The sequence below is a fragment of the Anser brachyrhynchus genome (genome assembly GCF_964034855.1).
Source record: "Anser brachyrhynchus genome assembly, chromosome: 3".
Taxonomy (NCBI): Eukaryota; Metazoa; Chordata; class Aves; order Anseriformes; family Anatidae; genus Anser; species Anser brachyrhynchus.
The window spans coordinates 32039510-32062063 of record NC_137696.1 but is presented as its reverse complement, the minus strand read 5'-3'; the positions used below and the strand labels follow the sequence as shown (position 1 = coordinate 32062063).

Genomic DNA, 22554 nt, shown 5'->3' with positions numbered 1-22554 from the left:
TTTCTGATTTACTTTTCAGGTAAATGCTAACAAAAGACAAACACGAAATTAATAAAGACCAATTCTATGGGGCTCATGAGGTAAAACAACCTTGGGCATGTGGAACCTGGAGCTTGCAACCTCTGACAGTCCACGCTCAAGTCTGCCTGACAGAGATACAGACAAAACTCAAAGCAGGATGCCAGTGCCTCTAACTACAACAAAACTGGTGGAAGTGCACTTAAGTCGTTTTGTTACCGGTCCAGCCTTCACAGGGGGAAATTTAACAACGTGTCAAACAATTAAAGAGAGGAGCTTTATTTCGGGCCACTACTTTTACAGAAATTACACCCGCCCCTCCTTGCCCTGACGCAGCTGCGCTCAGGGAAGGCACGGAACCACGCGGCACCCGGCCTTACCCCGTTTTTGCTCCCCACAAACAGCACCGACTTCTCCCAAACTTCCACGCGCTTGCCACCGCCGTCGGGGCTTTCTCTCTTCTCCACCTCAGCTAGCGCGATGTCCCACAGCGCGTCGCTAGCGGGAAAACCACGGCCGGGGCTCGTTAGGGCAAAACAACGGGCACGTCCCTGCCCGGGGCTGCCCCTTCCCCGGCTCCCCCACGGCCTCCCCTTTGGCTATGGGGTCCCGGCACCGAGGCACGGCTCCCGCACGGCCCCCCCCAGCCGGGCCCCCCCCGGCCGAGCCCCCCTCACGCAGCCCCGGGGGGCTCCCCCCGTTACCCGGCCTTGGGCATCGCTCCCCGCCGGCCGGGCCCGGCCGCCCGTCGCCATGGGGACGGCGCGGGGCGGGCTGGGAGCTGTAGTTCCGCGGGGGGGAGGCCGCGGCCTTCATCCCCTTCCGGCCTCCCCCCCCCAGCGTCTGCCTTTGGCGCTGGGGCGCCCCCCCCCGGGGCCGCTACGGTCTTCGGGCGCTGGGCAGGGCGCCCCGCCTCGTTGGGGTCGGGGGGTGGGGGGCAGGTGAGGGCCGCCAGCGCAGGCGGTGGAGGCGCTGGGCGCGGGTGGGAGGGCTTGGATTAGTGGGCCGCCGTGCTGCTGCTGCGAGGGAGGGGTGGACATACACGCCATAAGTGCCGGGAGCCGTTAATTAATAAGTCGTTAATTAAGTCACAGTGTAGCCCGAGTTGGAAGGGACCCACTTGAGCCTGTCCTAGTGTCCGACCCCCCTCTGGCTGCAGAACCTTTCCCTACCACCCAGCCTGACCCTCCCCTGTCCCAGCTCCATGCCGTTCCCTCGGGTCCTGTCGCTGTCCCCAGAGAGCAGAGCTCAGCGCCTGCCCCTCCGCTCCCCTCGTGAGGGAGCTGCAGGCCGCCATGAGGCCTCCCCTCGGCCTGCTCTGCTCTGAACACACCAAGAGACTCGGCCACTCCTCTACATCGTCCCCTCCAGACCCTTCACCATCTTTGTAGCCCTCCTTTTGACACTCTCTAACAGCTTTATATCCTTCTTATATTGCGGTGCCCAAAACTGCACACAGTAGTCGAGGTGAGGCTGCACCAGCGCAGAGTAGAGCGGGACAATCCCTTCCCTTCAACCTGCTAGCAATGTTGTGCCTGATGCACCTCAGGATACAGTTGGTCCTTCTGGCCACCAAAGCCCCTGCTGGCTCATGTTCAGCTTGCTGTCGACCAAAATCCTCCAATCCTTTTCTGTGGGGCTGCTCTCCAGCCTCTCATCCCTCAGTCTTTATGTGTATCCAAGCTTGCCCCATCCCAGGTGCAGAAACTGGCACTTACTCTTGTTAAATTTCATATAGTTGGTGATCAACCAACCCTCTAATTCATCAAGATCTCTCTGTAAGGCCTTTACCCTCGAGGGAGTCAACAGGTCCTCCTTAGTGTTGCCTGCAAACTTCAGAATGCATCTGAGTCCTGCATCCAGATCATTGATAAAAAACATTAAAGAGAACTGGCCCTAAACTGGCCGCTGTTTTTAGTTGAATATTTCACCTCAGCCTTAAGGCTGTTAATAAACTCGGGTGCAGTAAAGCTGCGGGATGACCTCACCTCATGAAGGGGATGTAGGAAGTAGGTAAACCTGACAAGTCACGCGTGTTGCCAGTCAGGGAGGTGACCCACAATCCAGAAGAGCAATTGGAGCTGCCTTCTGTAGCTGAGTAGCTGCTTTGTGTCTTGAGAGAGCGAGGTAGAAAAAAAAAAAAAAACAAAGTAAAACAATCTCCTGCCTGTTTGATGAAAACCAGGAAATGGGCCTCACTCAGAATTCATCTCAACTCCATCCGTCCCCAAAGAAGGCTTATATAGCAAGAGGCAGACTCTATGTAATACTTGTTCTTTAAAAACATATTTTTTCTAAGTTTAACTTGCATAATTATTCAATTGCAGTTCCAGAAGTTTTCATCTGTTTATGTTCCCCTGTCTTAATTCACTTCCAGGTTTCTACATGGCTCTTCTAAAGCATTTGCCAACCCCCTATGGAAACCATGCTGATTAAAAAACAGGAAGAAACTCCATTATTTAGTGTTGTAAAGTGGCAGGCCATGCTGATGCCTTTCTAAATGCATTGCTTTCATGAATTTCATTTCCACAGGGCATTTCCAGTATCTTGGTATATGAAGCCAATGCTAATCTATAATCACCAGTTAAAAGTGGTAAAAACCCTGGACGAAACTACTGTTTCTCTGCCAAACAAAGCAAAACTAATGTAGGAATTGTTCCTGGCACTAAAAAGCAAAGTATTTTTACAGCTATTTACTCAGTGACAGAGTCGTGGCAAATCTGGAAAATGCTGCAGTACAAATCTGGGCTGGGAAACAGTGTAGGGGCATTAATTAATTAATAAGCTGTGCTGAAGACCAGCCCAGAAATGAATTTAGTTTTCAGTATTTTAAGTTTCATCTTAATCTGTTTCATTTCCTTTGCTGTTCGTGACCTAAGAAACAGTAAAAAATAACTTTTTCTTCCTAATTCACTGTTACTTAATTACTAATCACCTTAGTTAAAAATTAACTCAAGCTAATGGATCACACTAAGCTGTACGGACTATTAAAGTTTTATGTAAAGGTTTAAGTGGTGCATTCCTTTATGCAAGGATGAATTTCTTCCTCCAGGACATAAACTGTAAAACTGTATTAGTCTGAGAAGTAACTCTAACTCTAAATACCTACCAGCCTTTTTTTTTTTTTTTTTCTTAATAGGGAAACATATGCCTTTATTTTAAATATAACATTTAATCTAAAATAACAGGACAACACTAATTTTGTAGATTGCATTAAAAACTCAAAGCTTTATCATTTGCCAGCTGTACTACTGAAGTAATTAGGTCTTGCTTGTTTTAGAATTGAGCAGTTTGCTTACTAATCCAGCTGCACAAAGATTGACAAGGCAAACTTGTATTTATTCATTTTTATTGTATCCCAAATGTTATTTTCAAATCAATGTGATTCTTTATATAGAGATTTACCACTGATCTTTCAGTCATTGTCAAGCTCAGATTCCCTGGCTATCTATACAGATCGTTGTTACTGAGTGCTCAAAGCAAGCACAAAATATTCTGAAGCTTATGATGGAAAGTGAAGTCTCCTTCCATGTGCTTACCTGTTAATCTCACCCTGAGAATATTTTTACAACCTAGGTTCTGCAAGCCTTGAGAGTGTGAAGTTCTTCAGCATCAGTCCCAGAGGTTCCTGCTCATTTCACAGCTCCCATTTCATCACTGCTGATGAAGATCAGAAGGTGAGAAAAGTCTAGTTCTTGCCTGGGCTTTAATCATGGATTAGGTAGCATGGTATGAATTGTTTTGATGGAAGATTCAAGGCTAAGACTGAGATGTGGATCACTCATGATGCTCAAGCTGGGTGGGGAAGGCAGAATAGATTAACTACCTGACTCTGAAATTTTCAGTTTTGCTGACTTATATTGTGTGGTATCTCCTAAGTAAGTTTGGGGCTAGCTTAACACAGAGCAAGTCCCCCAGAGACTTGCACAGCTCTTCAAGCCACGCTGTTGAAGTGTGTTTATGTAAGAGACTTTCCTTGCTGTTAATTTTAGGGAAATGTTTGCTTGAAGAGGTTACTACCAGACTATGGAAACCATGCTGTTGCTAATCAAAATCCTGGAAAAAACTTGACTGTTTAGTGTTGTATGGTCATGCTGTGATTCTGAGTGTATTTATTTTATGAAAATTACACAGTATTTCTGGTAATGTGACTGTATATGGGATTAATGATGACCCATCATAATTAAACAGTCATATTAAGTCTGGAAGGTGCTGCCAAACAAAGGGAAACTAGAACATGGATTGCTTCTGGCATTATGATTTAGGGATATTTGCATCACCAGGAGCTTAACCCTAAAAAGCAAAGCAGTTTCTGAATTATCTACCTAAAAGCAGGAAGGAAAGTCATACTACATATATCGTATGCTGCTTTATAAAACAGCTGTTTGTAAGGCAGCAATTGTTAATGAAATCAGTTTAAAAGACTCAATATCTGCACATCAGCTTTGTGTAATGTGTATCATTTTGTCTCCAAACTAACCAACTTAATTCAAAGATTTAAAAAAACTACATGAAGAAACTCACTAGTGACATGCCTCACACTATGTCCTAATGGACAACTAGGAAATAATTGCTAGCTGGAATATTCTAGGTTGATTGCTATCATAATTTTGTGATGACTTTTTTGTTTGTAAAGTAACTTTCTAAGCATATTTGAGAAGCTTTACACTACAGCCTGAGTATAACTGATGCAGTACTATCTGTTTGAATTTGCAAGTACCGTCACCCAACCCCATAATTATCCAGAAGTTAACTATACTGCTGGTCTCAAAGGGACGTTAATTCCTAACCCAATTACACCACACTACCTGCATCGCTTCACCTGGGGAGTCTGCACAAAAAGATGCTGCAGTCAGTGCCAGGGTCTCTTGTAGCTTCCTGTGCGGTTGCCCTGATGATGGCAGATCTGCTGTCCCCTGGGCAGTAAACCTGCTGCTGCTGCCCCTGCCTCATTGAAAGAGAAATGGCATAACTACTTGTGAAGGTTGAAAGTTATCAGGAAGCTCTTTCTGCATTTCAAACATGAAGGCATCCAGATACAGTATGTTTGTTATATGTTTGTAATTTTCAAGACAAAGCACTGAGCCATAAAGTGGAGGTAGTGTCTTGCACACTTAGCTTGTGGCAGGATTTTGAGAGCTTTCAGAAGAAATGTATTTATCAAGTCAGCCAGACAACTTGTCTTTCCACTTTTTAATTCTATGTTCTTTTTGCAAACTGTATCTCCAAACTAACCTATTTCAATTCTTCAGGAAGATACTCCCTACCTTTTAGAGAGGGCAAACGACTGAAAATTACTCCTCTCTCAATCTGTATATGTGTATATATGAAATGTCATAAAACAAAGGAGTTTTTCAACCTTCAGATATTAATATTCATCATTATGAAATTACTGCAGACTAAAATGATGAAGGTTAGCAGTAAATGATTAATGATCAATGATCATCAGCATGAGCAAAAGTGGAAATTGTGAAATGTGTATAAATCAGTGATTCATGTTTAACTACCCCCTCTACGACTGGACCTAAGTTATTAGATTACGCTGCTTATCTATTTCAGAGCCTGCAGAAGTGGTTTCTTTGCACAGAAACTAAAATGTGAGGTTTGGAACTTAAAGCGCGTGTCATTTCTATGTACTTGACCCTACACAGTAATGAAGCTTGCAGCTGAAAAAGGTAACCAGAAAGTACTCCCAAGTCCAATAGTGCAGATGCAACATTTTACCTTCAGTGTGCAAGAACATTGTAATTAGTTTTATAATATGAAATGTATAGATACAAATGAAAAACAACAAATACACCTTTTACAAAATATTATTCTGTATCACTGTATATATTATACACATGCCATTTTATATGTCATTTATGTCTCGAAGCTCAACAATTCAAGCAATGGCTTTCTGTGTTATTCCTGTGTTTTGAATCGAGTCATTCTTGCATCTGGATTATATTATTATTTTTGGATTAAAGAAGTTTAATAAAACTATACTAAATACAGTGCCTGTTCAATTTAGATTTTTCCAAAAGGCTGGGGTTGAGAGGGATTATTTAGAAATGTATCAGGCCAAGGCTAGAGATATGCCAAGTAGAACAGTTGTATAAAAATGGCTAAAAGGGTATTGGGAGAATACTTGTTAGATTTGTAATAGTTACGTGATGTGTTTATGTGTGGTTTTTTTTTAAGAAGAAACAGTTCTAAAACAATTTGCTCTTTTTAGTCCCGTGGTGCTTGTATTGCAAAATAAAGAGGGGTGATGGAAATGGAAAATATACTATTTAACATTTTTTAAAACAAAAAATCCTTTAAAAAAATGAAGGTCATACAATTTGTAATTTTTTAAAACGCAACTGAAGAGGTGAAGACAGTTTGGTCCCTGAGAAAAATATCTGGAAAATGACTAAAATGTATACAGTTGTTCCCAAGGCCACCCTTCCCCATCACTATCAACAGACACATTTATTTTTGAGCTGTAGGGACAAGCCACCCCAGTAAAGTAGAATTCTTAAATCGGCTCATCTTCATCATTCCAGTTTGTGCCAGGGCTTTAATTAAAGGGTTCCTCCTGCTATATACCATTGAAATGAATATAAACCCGTCCTCCTTTCCTTCATTTACAAACCTGCTTATGCAGTACGTCTTGTACATCAAAAAGTTTTCAATCAATGTAGAAACCATGTAGCAAAGATGCATTATCATGACAGGTAACACTTTCATAACAAAGTTGGACATTTAGTCGGTCTGTTGTTTGTGAGCAGTGTCTGACTCCCCATTTCCTTGAGTTTCTGTCCACTTTGAGGTGTCAGTAATGCTGGAGCAGAGAGGTGATGAGCAGCTCCTTTTTGCTGATGAAAGTTGTTAATATAGCTGGCAATCAGTAGAGTGATCTCAAGAATCTGTAACAGGAACACACAAGTCTCTTTGAAAAATACAGTGACGTGTTTTGACTGCTGAAAAAATAGCTAACTTTCTAGCTAGTGACAATCAGCTGGAAAAGTACTTCTACTTTATCAAACAGCCTAACGATGGGGAGAGAGGAAATGCTACTAGAACTTTCTTCTATCACTGCTTTCCAGTAATATAATGTTATTCCTATCAGTAGGCTGGATACTTTGTCTTCAGTCTTAAATGATTCAAACAGGTCACTCCTTTCATTCAACTTTGAGAGGTATTTTGAAGTCCAAAAGATGATGCTCTTAGAAAAATCTTTCGTGACGTGTTCCCTCAGTTTTCCAAGAAAATAACTAGAGCTCAAGGACTCAAGATGCAGAGTAGGTAAAAGGAATGAAGACATCTGGGAACTTACTGTATTTTCTCTTTGCATTCCGCCCAACTTTGCCTGTAAGTGCACAGTCTGAGGGAAACTTGAACAGATGTATTTTACTAAGTCTAACTGTATGAAGAGTCATGACTTTACCCAGATTTATATGTAGAATTTCATATTCTGTTTTATAGATTGTTCTGAATAACAGCAAGAGACTTCACATTCTGTTTTTTGTTTGTTTGTTTTAAATATAGTCAATCTTACCAGTGAATGAGAGAATATAGATTTTAAAAGCTTGACAGCTCCTTTACCAAAGGCAAAAATATCCTAGAATTTTTAACAAGTGACAGATCTTTCAGATCTTGTATTCTGCAATTCCACTGTAGAACAGAAACAGTTTCTTAAAAATCTATGGTGCTGATCAATCAGACAGACTATGTACTTACATGAAAAATTTGGAACATTATATAAAGGGACATGAAAAGAAAACACAACAGCATTGTCACTGTTAGCTCTTATATTAGTAACTGTTTCTCCCTCTAAAGCCATCTGGCAGAAGTCAATAATCTCAGAATGCTAGGAATAAAGAAAGTGTTTCATCTTTCACATCTGTTAAGGATTGACCACTAGAAAAAGCAGAAAAGTAGCAGATGGTGGGGAAACTATTTCAGGTGATATACCAACCTTGGGTTTTGTCATGGCAAAAAGGAGTTTTTCAGTTGCTTTGTCCTTTATCTGAGCATCATTAACAACCAACATAAAATCATCTTGATAGCCTCCAAAAGTCATCAGACTCTTATATGTATATGTAACGGTCAATCGCTTAAAAAAGAAAACCCAAAGCTATAAGCAGGTCAATGCAAGAAAAACAGATTATGACAAATACATCTCTTAAAAATATAACTGCATGTGTATTTTTCAAAACGTTGTTAGCCTCTTATGAACCTTGAAATTAATTGTAAATTTTGGGATAGATTCATCCAGACCTTCACAATGAGGAACTTCCACTGTATATGATAAGACTCTCCTTAGTTAGACTTCTGTTTCTATTCCAAATTAATTAGATCATTAGATTATTATGAGCAGGTTTCAACATAAGTCTATAATTCAATTTACTTAACTCCTGACTAACTTTGAGAGAAGCTATTCTCAGGAGTTCCACTTGAAATTGAAGTAGTGTCTAAGTAAGTTAAATGGGAAGGTGTATGACATCTAAAGTGATTTAACTCCAGGATTTCTTTTTGGGCAGTGATATAGTTAATAGACACACAATTAAATGTAAATTCCATTTTCTTTTTTTTTCACATCTCCGATGGTACATAAATGCTCTTCAAAGCTCCTCTGCATTGCTCTTTCTGCTCTTACTGTTCAATGTTCAACACCACGCTAATGGCCTTTGAGTCTACAATTAGCATTTGGTTTATCATTAATATCATATTAATGTGCTTAAGATATTCAAAAATTCATCGTGAGACAATACCCATATGATAACTCACTTTACTTGTTTGATTACTAAACCTTTTTTTGTCCTTATTTCCAAGTAGTGTTTTTAATTAGCTGCTCCTTGCAGCACCAGTTCTGATACCCATGATCCTTTCTACAGAAAATCAGGATATTCTCTGGAAACTGAGCATTCCTTAAATGGAAGGCAGGGCCTGTCTGCATTGTAAACAGGCAGTGCTCTGCAGAAATCCCACAGCTAGCTCTGTGAGCAGGCAGTGTTTATAGAGCTTTCTGCAGTCTGATGCAAGCTCATTTTGCTCATTCTCTGTATACAGCTACTGTATAGCTGCTCTTTGCTCTCCTCGTGTTTTTTGTTTTACTGTTCTGTGTTTTTTTTAACAACAAAGAAATGTAATGAAAAGGCCTATATCAATGCAATTATGAAGTCGAGATTTTAATTTTCTGATATTCAATATTAGCACTTGCTAATAGCAACATGCCATTCTATGTCTTTGCAGGATATAAATTAAAGCAGGGATCTTCTCAGGCACTGCCTTTTTACACTGATTACCATGAATCGTTTTCTGTGAAAACGTTTATTGCAAATCAAAGAAAAATCAGAGCCTAAAATGACATAATTAAATAACACTGGGTTATATTACCTACTATTAAACAAAAATAATACAATGAAAATAACAATCTTTTTAAGTAACTGCACTTTGCAGAGTGTATGTATTATGAATAATAATGGAAAATGAAGTCTTCAGGAAAAGAAAATTAATGTTGTAAGAACTGTAACTATGGATCTCCTGACATCTGCATGATTAAAACATTAACAATTCATTGAAAGATATAAAAACTATATCTGATAAACAAAAATAAATTCAGTGCAAAGAAATTGTTACTTATTTCTGTTATTAGTACTCCTATAATGGTAACATGAAAGTGTTTTGAAAGGAACGAATTTTTGCTTTATGAGGAAAGACTAGATACCAGCACGGAAGTCTAATGCCATCTTTTGTGTACTGAATCTCTCTATATACTCAGTACTAAAATCTACTTTGACCAAAATAAAAAAAGAAAAAAAAGTCACTTACCATAGTGCTGTAATCGAGGATGCTTATGCCATCTTCATGTACAGCAAACCATATGAAGGATTTCTCAAGTGAGGAGGTTGCTAGAGGCTACAAAGAGAAATGTTCTTTAATTACTACTTCAAAATGAGACAATATGTAAATAACTATTAACATAAGCTAATATAGAGCTCTTCTCCTCCACAGATCTTACTGAGATTTACGTTGGGAGGGAACTACAAAGCCATGTAGTAGGCCACTGGCGGAACTGTGAATGCATCCTAATGCTCCTGAAGCTTCTCCCAGTACTTAGTCCAATAAAATGTACAGTCTCACTAATAGAACTAAAAAAAAAAAATCTTATAATTTTGTTCACTAGTCTATGCATGTGAAGAACAGAGTGCTGATAGGTAATTTATATATATATTACATATAAATATATATATATATATATGGATTACCTAATGAGACATAAGGGAGCAAGGACAATTCTACGTAACACAGTTGTTTGAATCAAGAGAATAAAGGTACCAGTGGTTTAAGAGAGGCCAGCCCAGAAGGGAGTCCTCCAAATACCCTTAACAACATTTACTGTTTCTGCAAGGTTCCGCTTCCATAACCAGTTAATGATGCCTTTCAATATTCTAAGAGTTATCAGGCAAAAAAGGTATGAAACAAAAAGGCTCTGAAGATATGAATACGTAAGAAAAGGTACCACCTAGATTAATAACGTAAACCAAGCAGTAAGTGTATTGGAAAGTTATTAATATGGTATACCTATCACTATGATTGTTACATTTCAGCAGCATATGGCTTAAACAAATTAGTAATTTGACAAGTGATTAAATCAGCACGTGTGTATCACACTCATTTTCAACAAAAGAGTTTTCCAAAAACTCTGCAAATCATATTTATATTAAAAAACCCACACCACTCAAATTCAGTAAAGTTTCTTACTTTTGCTGCAAACAATTTAGCACCAAAGAAGGACCATTTTCTGGCTACAGTGAGATAAATGCGCACGCAGTCTGCAGCACTGTGCCCCCGGAGAGCCATCCATCTTGTAGACAATCGCTGACAAAGCTGTCTGTTGAAATGAAATATGTAATTTAGTTATTGAAAGGAATTTAAATGCTTACCCATAGCAAGCTTAATGAGCAAAAAAAATCCATTTGTTAAAACGATAATTTAAGTTAATGCAATGACTATCACTTATACAGTATCAAATATATCCAAAACACCATTTAGTATTTTTATGCACATGAGAATGACAAAGTTTCTTCTCGTTTCTGCAACATTATGATTAAATATTGATGTAGCAATAACAACATAGAGGAAGAGAATCAAGTACAGCTTTTAATGTGTCTCTAAGGTAATCAATCTAATTTTATCAGTACTCAACAGCAATGCCAGTTGTCATTTCAAAAATTCATCCAGCTTAGCACCTATCTTTACCTGTGGCTGGTAGCAGATGTGGAAAACACAGCTTAACGTTACTCTTTCTCAGTGTATTTGGGCACTGCTTCCAGAAAGGGTGCTCTTAATGCATGATGCATTCACACTGGCTCTTTTATTTTGTGACTACAAGGTGAGTTGGTTCTATAAAATGATCCCATGGAAAATGAATCCTCCAGAAAAAACTTGGCATATCTTTCCAGCACTCTGAATTCTAGGAATAACTCACCCTGCAACCACAAAATAGAGCCCAGGAAAAGGAAGGGGGAACGTGTTGTAAAGGTGAGATCCTTCACTTGCAGCTTACTCTTACTGGAAGTTTATGAAGTCAAACTGCACCCTTAGCAAAGAACACAGGAAACACGACAGGTATAGAGGGGTCCTTTCCCTGCTATACGCTTCCAGCTTCTGGAATTCATAGTTTAGGAACTAGCTGAACAGTCTAACAGGCTTAGCCTCCACAAGTTAGTCTGATCTAGTGCTTCTTACACTTTGTTCTCTGAAATTAATTGTGTAACTTTTTATTTGTTGAGCATATACTTTTGAAAGTCCCTGTTATGTTCTGAGTATGTAATAGTGTTGCTTTGTGTGTATGATAACAGCTTTAAACTCTCAACCATGTAGGGATAATGAGGAAAACATTACAGAAATGTGTTTTGGACTTCAAAATTGCTAAGACATTGACTTTAGGTAATTTTTTACACTGTTATGCTATTCTTTATATGAATAGGTGCTGAGTAAAGTAACTTGCAAATGATTAATTTTATATTAGGTGATATATTAATAGCAAGTCCACAAAGTTACCGTATTGCCAATTTGACTGGCTGCAAAACATTGCACATTTGAATAGCAAACACTCAGATCAGACCCTCCTGCCCTTTATTTTCAGTAGTTCTTTTCTATGCACTTTTCTAGTTCTGTTCTATGCACGGACCTAAATTTGCTGAGTAAGAAAAATAACAATTTCAAAATCTCCGGGGTTTGTAAAACTATGTAGTAATTTGTCTGTTCTAAAGCTTTTACTAGAATGCATGCTTAACGATGATACTCTATTTAGATTAGAAATGTAGAGAGGAAGTGGCTTCTTTAATTCAGCAAGAATCTAAGTTTCAATCACAGGTGTAGGTAAATATGGCAGAACAGTGAGTTGTACCTTAGGAGAATTAAAAAAATCCTCATTTCACTGCTAAGTTTTCAGAGAATGTAAACAGCAAAATATGTCTCACCTTAATTGCTCCTCTGAACAACCATGTCTATATCTCTTAGGGTAGAATCTCTCCAAAACTTGTTTTAATGTTTGATTGGACTTGGACTGGGAAGTGACTTGCCCTGCTGGCGTTGAGAAAGGCCTTTCAAAATCTCCGATTTCTACCTAAGGGTAAGACCACAAAGAAGAAAAATATTTGTTACTGCAGGGTAATTTTCTTGCTGGGTATTTATTTCTTCTGTCTTACCAAGGAAAATTAGAAACAGTTTGTCAATAATGTGTATTTTTCACTGATACAGAAGCCATGCAAGTAATTTTATTTGATATTTACCATGCAAGAAAAAACAAATTTCAAATATAAATTGTACAAATACAGGGTATAATACTATCTAGTTCTGCTCTGAGATTGCTACATCTTCAGCTACACAAACCAGTTTAGATTTGAGTAACACCATCAAGTAACTTTCTCAGTATCCTTCCTTTGCTTGAGTCTATTTTTTTTTAAATAAAACAGATTTTATCAAGACCATTGCTAGTAAAGGAGCTTTAGGGTTTCATTAAACAGCTGTTACTTTGGTATATTAACTTGCAGAAATAATTTAAAGAATAGCAAATGAAGAAATGATACGTGATTAGATGATACTTAATCAAATAGGGCCTGACTATCCATATTGGCCTGATTATCCATATTGGTGCCAACACTAGCGCTCACTGTAGAGCATTTCCACTGAAGTACAGAAGTTAGCTTTACACAAAGATTCCAGCCCAGTCTATTTCTTGTGCTATCACGTATAAAAGGTGAAGGCCATTCGACTGCCAAGCAACCCTGGACCACCTCCTTAATTTCAGGTTTGCACCTGTAAAACTGCTGTGTGAGCCATTAATGCACCAGGATTACCTGAGCCAGAAGAGCAGTCAGTTCCATTGCTAGTTCTTTGTTTACAGGGAAAAGTCCATTGACTATCTGATCGTTCGTCTGATAGACTAGCAGCAGCTTCTCTCTGTCCGTCTCCCCATGGACTTGAACTGAAAAATAAAGCCTGCAGAGAAGACAGAAAGTTATTAAATAAAGAAGATGGGGACATATGTTAGCCCTGAGGACTGGTGGTATCTGAATATGACATGTTTACGTCAGTGTCAAAACACGTTAGCAGAACACCACTTGTACTTAAACCAGTGGGCAAATACTTAATTTCAGTCTTCTGAACTCAGTGTTGCCCTTACTTTTTTATAGCACCCTCTTCACCATTTTTTGAGGTAAAACCCACCACACCATATATATATATTTTAAATTACTCTAGTTACACCCATTTACTATTTTTATTGCAAGTTTTGAGTCAGCCAATATTTTTCATATGAAGAAACTGCAGAAATTAAAAACAAAAAAATATAAAACCTGAGACAAGGCAGAGATGTTATAACTGCTATACAAACCTGTTTTTGTAAGTAAGGCGGACAGTCCTTGTACCTTCGCATTTCCCAGGATGTTGTTCTTTGGAAGCTTGCTCCCATTTTGAAATAATGTCACAGATCTAGAAAGAAATCAGTAAGAAAGCAACTTTTATTTGTATTCATCTTTCAAAAAATTTGAATAAAAACTGCCTACGTATTTTAATATCATTTACCTATTACATATTGGAAACTTACACAGCTTGAATCTTTAAACTAACTAGAAGATAAGTTTACTAGCTGTTCTTAGTTGGAACATTTAATAATCAGCTTTTCTGTTTGTTTATCCTGGAACACGCACCCTAACTTTGCAAATAAGCCATAATATGTTTATGTGGAAAGGACAGGTACTTGATTTAGCAGCAGCCAATGAGTACGTAATTATACAAAGTGAGTTGCTATATAATTAATCAAATGCCTTTGATCTCTGCCTTCTCTTTCTGCTGTATGCTGGAGATTTTCAGGCCCCTTCTACTAACTGTCTGTTTTGATGTTTGTATGAAGTTTGTTAACAAAGTGCACTGAGGGTGGTTTCTGACAAGTGGTGCATGCGGGCAGGCTGGGAGGAGGTAGAACAGAGGTCCAGTGAGTCCTGCTGGACTTCAGGGCACCATTCTTTCACAGAAGATCCTTTCTGGAAGAAGTAATGTGAACAGCTTCTAAAGCTGCATTTACCAAGGAAATAAGTATTTTTAAAAATATGTTTTGCTTTCCATATGGTAGTTATTATGGTGGGGAAGCAGAGCTAATCAGATGACCCTGCTTGTTTGTCATGAAGAGCTGGCAGTACCTTCCTTTGTAACTCAAAGTGCAGCTGTGAGCGTTGGCCAAAGAGTGCAAAAGACTACTCGATAGAAGCACAAAAAAAAATATTATTCATTATTTGCTAAAAGGCTTGAAGAATATTCTACTAAAACATAGATTATATTGCATTTTGCCAATCTTGGCTGCAAATAATTTATTATTAGTAATAGATGGAACTAAGATCCAGAACAATGATATGCCAAAAATTGGAAATTTCCTGAACCCTAATTATTCTGTATTTAGATAAGGAATCCATTCTTTATTTTTATTCCCCAAGATCCCCGTGCTAGTATCAAGGACTTTTTGGACCTTTTGGGGCTATACCAGAATTGCTAACTGAAATCTCTAAGTGAACATTGGATTCCAATTACTTTTTGGTTTTAAAGAACTGTGATTAGTAACAGCTTTCTTTCTCTTTTTTTTTTTTTAGCCCAGCTGTTACTTCCATGATTAATATCAGTCTCCCAGACAATGCTTTTAAATATAGTTCACTGAATGAATTTCAGTAATTGAAAAATTGATTTTTTTCATCTTTCACATTATGAGGAAAAAAAAGACAGTTTTCAGCCTGAAAATATTTTCCTTTACGTTGTCTGAAGAGAGCTCTGTAAAATGAAGATATTTTACTGTTTTATATGCACAATTCATTAAAGGCTTTTATTTACCTTGATGTTCCCTTGAAGACAGTGCTCTATATCCTTGCCAGAGGGATCATCAGAAAACAATGCAAATCCTGACTGAGCTGGTTTCCTCATTCCTGTATCCTGGTTCAGGGTGTTCAGAAATTCTTCCACTGTGGTAGAAGCATCAAACCCAACAACCTAAAAAAGCACCCAAAATGTTTTTTGCTATCAAGCGCTTGGAAAAAAAAAAAAGAATTAAAGCTAAAATTTTGAAGAAGAATAGTACCTCTAACACTGGGAACTTAAGATCCATTCCATCCTCTGTGGATAACTTACCATCAGTGGAACTTACAAATTGGTTATTTACTGATCCCACGGAAGTTATTTATTTATTTAATTACAATTTTCATAGCCCTTAGGAGATGCATTTTGAGCAATATATAAATAAATGAGCAGTTATTCCTTTTCTTCTTCAAACTTCATTTTTGAAACTTTTTAGGGTGACTTAAATACATGTTGATTTTTCTCTTTTACTTGGCATGCAGTAAGCAATTAAGAAACTTAGAAGGGAAAAGAAACAGAGTTCTTCTGTTATCTGAAATAAAAAGATTATTCAATACAGTTTTGACTTCATATAAAAAATTACTTTATATCTTGTAATACTGTGAATTGTTCAAAAACTCTTTTTGCAAGCTCTCACCACTAGAAACAAAAACCAGGACTTGCACCCCTATGCCCATGGAAAGCATTCTACAGGCTTTGACTGATGAAGTCTGAAAGGTTAAGAATGAAGCTGTGTTTGTTCTGTAACAAATAGGGTTATCCTTCGTGGCTGATAATGGAAGTTATAGCTGCGTTTCAATGCCTTCAGTGAGATGCCTTTTTTTTTAAAAAGAGCACAGGCACAGACATACCCTGTCATCTGATGTGAGTACTTTGATGGAGGATAACATCAATGCCTTAAGAAAGGAAATGGAATATAATACCTTTCTTCTTCCTTTAGTCTAATTCATTCATCTGGTGGCCAGGTTAAATAAGAAACGTCATTCATATTTCTCACACTTAAGTGTTTTTTCCCAAACATTTACTCTTCATTGATCAAATCAAACTCAAATACCTTGTGCCCACCATTGCTAGCACTGGCACAGGATGAAAGCTGAACAATGTTTACCTTAACACTTAAAAATTCTGTTTCTGATATACTTCACATATATGCTGAAAGCACAGGTTAGGGAGCGCTTAGATTTCACGGTCTATTTAACATTACCTGATATATGCCATTCATGAAATGAACTGGAATACTAAAGGGTAGTGAATGGTGGTAGGGGTTCCTTAGAAGAGTTGAAAGAATTTCCATTCTGGAAGGTCTGGCTTCTCGGTCTCCATTCTGCTGGGTACGCTCTACGCATCGCTGACAATATATTGCGTATTTCCCAAATTCAGTTCTGTGACAAAAAAAGAAATAAGGCAATTCTTGGGACTGACTGAAAGGATAGTAAACTGTGAGTAAAACGCTCTGGAGATACCAAATGTGAAGAGCATTCAGATTTCACAGCCAGATTTCCAACATTTTTCCATGTGGTATTATAAGGAGAGTAAGTCCACTGAGACAAACAGAATTGTGCCAAAGATGAACATGGCTCAGAGCGTTTTGTGCAACTGCTACACTTTGGTCTTCATGCTTTTGCAACATACAGTCAGAATTCCATTGCAGACTATTTTTCAAAACAAAGGATAACTTTTCCAAGTGATGCACAGAAGCAGCATGTATGACCTTTTCATGGCACCGAAACACAATTCTATTCAAATGCCTTTTAAAATGTATGTCCAAAAAATGAAATATTAAATGAAAGATTGGAAATAAGGTACTTTAAGAAAGACTAGTCAATTAGCTGGCTAACAATATTCAGGCACACCTGGAATCTGCATTCTTCTTTAAATGAAGTTTAAGAAGCCAAAGGAATGGGTGCTGGGGCAGAAAGAGTCCAACGCAGAGAGCCAAGAGCTGCAAGCCCTGGACAAAAGGAAGACATTCACTGTTTTAAACATCTTACAAAGTAAAACTTCCTGCTGTGGCTGCTGGCCAGCAGTGAAGCTTACTGTGCCAAGTTGAGTAACTGATGATTGTAAACAGGAAGAAAAAAACAAAACACAGAGAAAAAGCTGAGTAAATGAGCATGTCACCTCTGGAAGGCCAAAATGCTCTCCATTTACTTGTGTACAGCATGTTTCTTTTAGGGCCAGAAATGTGGAAGTAGATCAGTCTGCACAAAATGCAGTTAATATACAGGAAAAATATACTACAGCTGCAACCCAAGCACTAAGATGTAAGGAGCAGCCTGTGCAATTTTCATTCAGTTCCCCTGTTCATATACATAATGAAGTAACCCATAAGACATCTTCCTCCTACAAAATAGTCAGGAACTACTGAAAATACAATTATTCATTATTTTGGTGTATTTTCATTGTTCAGTATGTATCCACAGCCTTCACTTAATGCACACTGCTCTCATGTACTCCGGATTCAGGCTTATTTTTCTTTCTTTTCTCACAACTGTAGCAATGCTTCATACTGAAATTCAGAAAGTGGGGTTTCTCTCTCTTGGTTTATCTGACTTGCCTGGTAGTAAATCAAAATTTGACAGCACAGCCAGAGATATTCCTTTTCATCAAAGAGCAGTACTTTGATGGAGGATAGCATCAACTCTGTTTCAGGAAGAAACTGTAGCAGAAGTAAGTGTGGGAGACTACAGCATGACTGAGTTAATAATTTAAGACTTAAAAAAAACATGCGTGAGGCTACAAATGTTTTACAGAATGGGTTAACCCTTAAATATCATGTCAGTGGATTATGGTGGCTACAGTTTATTTATCCGTATTGGAGGGAAGGCATCAACAGTGGCTGCAAGTACCAAACATGGATTATGGTTAGTTTAAATTCTGTAAGATGTATGTAACTTCAGTGTGTGCTAATTCACGTGGATATGCTATGTCTTTTATAAAAGCTTAGTAGATATTTTAGCAGTGCTTACATGCTGTCCATTCTCCAAATAAGAGCCATTTCTAGGTAACAGGTATGCCTGCTGGTCATGTTGTACTTTCTACAGGAAATCCAGAGAAAACTGTGTCCATTACAAAAGCCTTAAAGCGGTAATTTCCTTTCTCATTTTCTGATTGATCTCCTAGTTCTGTAGGTATGACTATATCACGTGCACTGTTATTCCAGTTCTGTTAGTTCCACATGGATTATAAGTATTGCCCTTCCTTATAATTTCAATTCATTGATTTGTTGTATGTTTAGATACCACTGAAACGCTGGCAGTGGCCAAGGGTGAAGAATTTTAAGTATATATTCATAATCTAGCATGCAGGATGCAGGCAGAACAGCACAAGAAAGTAAAAGGTGACATCTATCAGAAAAGCCAAGCATATCTGAAATTCCACAGCATTGCGCTACAGGTTTTCTTCACGCCTATGCTACAGAGACATCTGTCATATGCTTTTGCCCACCAAGGTTCCTGACGCAGCACCTATCTTAGGAAAGATGCAGTAAAGGAGAATTAGGCTCCACATATCATGTCTTAATGCTTTACTTGACGATAGCCCACTGTATGTCAAACCTTTAAAAAGAGCACAGGCACAGACATACCCTGTCATCTGATGTGAGTACTTTGATGGAGGATAACATCAGCTTTGTTTCAGGAAGACCCAGCAGTAATAAGATGTTATTTCAGAACTTATCTGCTTTTAAGTAAGCAGAAGCTATGGATGTACAGAGACTCTTGGCCATTCTAAACAGTTCCTTCATGGCTGTTGAAATAAGTACCATTAAAACAAATACCGGGTTACCTGTATTGGTCCTGTCTGGTTTTGTGGATGTCGACGTCTAGTCTGTTTAATGAGCTGGCAACAGATCTCATTTTGAAGTTCAGGATGCGTGAGGCAGATCTGCAAAGCGCTCTGGGCCAAAGATACGTGGTAGTCAATGGCAGGAGAGTCAACTGCAGCATTTATAAACAACTGGCAGGTCTAGAAATAAAATAATAAGCAACTGAGTTTACATACAAAAAGCTCCAACAAATCTTTTAGACGTTCTGCGTATCAAAAATGTGCTACAATTTAAGTCACAATCAGTCAGTTTACCTGCGAAAGGGAGGTGAAAAGGAACCTGAATGGATGAAAAGCTATAGAGAGACTTAAGACAAATACACCTCTTAAAAAAACCCTTTTCACTCTGTGTCTAATGGAGGGAACACTAGCAGGAATTGCAACAGTTGTGGCATTAGGGAAGTTTATGGACATGCTGAATGTGCACAGCTTACCCCGTGCAGGTCTTTAAAATGCAAGGTGGACAACTCGCAATGAAAGCCAGTGCAGAACACTTATGCTAGGAGTGAGCACAATGCAGTGGGACATGCACAGATTAGAAAACAAGATTCTATGATTCTATGACTCAGAGCCACTTGTTCTACTTCTTGGCTTTCCCTGGTGTTTTTACAAGTGGGTACATATAAACTTTCCTACCACTGCTGCTGTCTTAGGGAAGCCAGGTGTCAGTCATTTGTTATGCCGTATTAGCAAAAAGCTTCCTCATCATTCACTCTATTTAGTCTACATGATAGTTCTCTTGGTCACGATAACTAAATTCATTTGTTAAAACACTTCCTTAAAGATGAATTTTCAAAGTATACAGGCAAAACAGAAGATATGAATGGAAGCCTAATCTTTCTCATCTATCTTAAAATGTGGAAGTGTTCAAGGCCAGGCTGGATGGGGCACACGGGTGGCATCCCTGCCCATGGCAGGGGTGTTGGAACTAGGTGATCTTTAAGGTCCATTCCATCCCAAGCCATTCTGTGATTCTATGTGTGGATGCACAGAAATAAACTTTATCACCAATGCAATATCTGAAACATAACTTCCTGTTTCTAAATGAGTTCCCTACCTGACTTTTAAACTGATTTATACAACATTTTAATAAAAGTCATACAAGTAATCTCTTATTTATTTATTTTAGGTAAGTGTCTGTGGTTTGACATAGGTCTGAAATGTATTTCAGAAAGTGATTGCCCAACAGATATCAATTCATTTTTGTCAGGGAAGTACATTCCCTTTTACATTTCCATGCTGCAGTACTGCTGGAACTAAGGTGGATCTACTTCTTTGAAGTGTGGCTGTAACTGAACATACGGTACTTGACATGAATTCCTTTCTAGATCCTAACCCTTACATACAAATTTTCAAGACTGCTAATGCTGTAGGGAATTTGGTCTTTGGACTTGTGCAGTCTCTGTGGAGAATGCTCATTTATCCAAGCACCATGCTTACCAAACTGTAATTTCTTTCACTGTGTACAGAACAGCAAGAACCTATTTTGTCTCTGTAATAGACTTTATTTACATCCTGGCAATTAGTTAATGCTCAAGAGCAGCTCACCTGGGTGAGGGTAGGAGAGAGGAGAAAGAAGGTTAATGGAATTGCAGCACATTCTGTCTCATAGGTATCAGCCACCTTTCTGGCCCTTCAGTGGGAAAGATACAAGGTCTTACCAGCACACAAAAATTTTCAAGAAACAAGCTGAAGCTAGACAGTTGATAAAAAGGCATTTACTGTGGTTTTACCTTAAATAATTTAATTGCTTCAGTTTGCAAAGCTTCTGATGGCAATGTTGTAAGAGGAGAAGCGATTCCTTCTTTGCTGTGGCAAAGGGTAGGATGTCTCCAAATCTGAGAAGCTGAACAGATAAAATATGTGCTTTCTGCAATTAATTCAGTACAGCAAGTTCAATTTTTTACTCATCATTTAATGAGAAACAAAATGTCAAACAATCAACTTAAATTCTATTTGCTTTTTAAAAAAAAAGCTTTCTTATCTTAAAAGACTGCAAGCATCAGATTTATAATTTAAAAGGCATTGTCTTCAACACGAGAACCCCTTAACACCTCATTAAATAGTGACTCAACATGAAGATATGTCCTGAATCTGTAATAGCTGAACGTCTCCTAAAACCTTATTAAATAGACTCAGAAAGAAAGCAAATACCAATCTAACTGTATATTCTATCAAGTGTTTATTCTTTTCACAAATGATCTTTGTTTTCTTGTCAGTACAATATCTTTCTGCAGATTACTTTTTTGTTCTTCTAGACTCTGATACTTAATAGTTCTAGACTCCTCCGTGTGTTAAGAAGAGCTGAATCTACTAAAACACTTATCGATTTCTGAGAACATGGATTCTTCCTTGCTATATTTTTCACATCTGTAGACTGAACTATTTCATGATGTTCTGACATAGGTGCTTGAAAAGAGGCAGGCAGGCCATTTCAACAGAATTACTAGATTGAGTCTGTAAGAAAATAACACATTTAAAGAACATAAATTTAGAATAAATTCAATTTGCCTGGTTCATCATTATTTATAACCCAAGAAAAGGATACTCTATCATGTATTTTGTAAGTATCTTCTGGATTCTTTAGGATCTAGTGCAGTATTTTCCACAGTTATAGCATTTGTTGAATCACTTGCCTACCTGGGTACCTCTTTTCACAACACTTGTAAGAATTTAACTATCTTTGATTAATTTCAATTAGTTGTACTAGTGGCCCAATGTTCAAAAATTACTGTGGGTGGCAGAGACAGACACGTGAAAAATGCAATCAAATGAACTTTGTTGTCTTAAGAAACCAGAGCAAAAATTGTGTTTCTGGGTGTACTCTTTGTTTGTTTTTGTTTTTAAGCAAAGTTCCTTCATTCAGAACTGTTGCATATGCCTTAGACTAGCTGGACTGAGTATATCAATTTCAAGAAGATAAATTGTTGAATTACAGTCATCTTCCTCTCCCCACAATCTATGACTTCTTTGTGCTCATCTATACAGTGGGGCCAAGAAAGAGTCTCAGTGAGGTGAAGCTTTTAAGATACTACATCAGTTTCCTTCTGCTGAAATTCACAGCTCCACCTCAGGTTGGTAGTGGGACCTGGCTTCTAAGTTCTAGTAGCTTATCTCAAATCATGATAATGAGTCTGTAGGACTGCTGGCTTTTGCTACAAACTGTGAGACTATATAAAATCATAAAACTTCTCAGGACCAGATTCTTTATGAGGTTTTACGCGAGAATAATTATATGAGTAGGAGTTTGCAAGATGAATCCTAAATTTGCTGGCACAGAATGTCAATGAGTCTGTCTGAGACTTCTGCTTGAATATTCAGAATTTGAAAACC

The 22554-nt window shown here is 38.3% G+C and overlaps 2 protein-coding genes across 10 annotated transcripts in view; both read right to left on the bottom strand.

Moving 5' to 3' along the window:
* LOC308192774 (ATP-binding cassette sub-family G member 8-like) overlaps positions 1 to 874 on the bottom strand; it is a 52254-nt gene extending 51380 nt beyond the window's left edge. The window contains exons 1-2 of the mRNA XM_080586688.1: positions 723 to 874; positions 399 to 516 (exon numbers count right to left, since the gene is read on the bottom strand). Of these exons, the coding sequence (XP_080442814.1) occupies positions 399 to 516; positions 723 to 736 (132 nt within the window). The 5' untranslated portion in view covers positions 737 to 874. The remainder of the gene's footprint in view (positions 1 to 398; positions 517 to 722) is intronic.
* A 1307-nt stretch (positions 875 to 2181) lies between these two features.
* PLEKHH2 (pleckstrin homology, MyTH4 and FERM domain containing H2) overlaps positions 2182 to 22554 on the bottom strand; it is a 63453-nt gene continuing 43080 nt past the window's right edge. For 7 of the 9 annotated variants that reach the window (XM_080586678.1, XM_080586674.1, XM_080586676.1 and 4 more), the window contains 12 exons: positions 20955 to 21067; positions 19183 to 19362; positions 17250 to 17347; positions 16601 to 16778; positions 15376 to 15531; positions 13892 to 13989; positions 13356 to 13497; positions 12477 to 12622; positions 10753 to 10882; positions 9820 to 9906; positions 7964 to 8101; positions 3689 to 6911 (listed from right to left, as the gene is read on the bottom strand). In XM_080586678.1, the coding sequence (XP_080442804.1) occupies positions 6729 to 6911; positions 7964 to 8101; positions 9820 to 9906; positions 10753 to 10882; positions 12477 to 12622; positions 13356 to 13497; positions 13892 to 13989; positions 15376 to 15531; positions 16601 to 16778; positions 17250 to 17347; positions 19183 to 19362; positions 20955 to 21067 (1649 nt within the window). In that variant the 3' untranslated portion in view covers positions 3689 to 6728. The other 2 variants (XR_013949126.1, XR_013949127.1) reach the window with 2 other exon arrangements.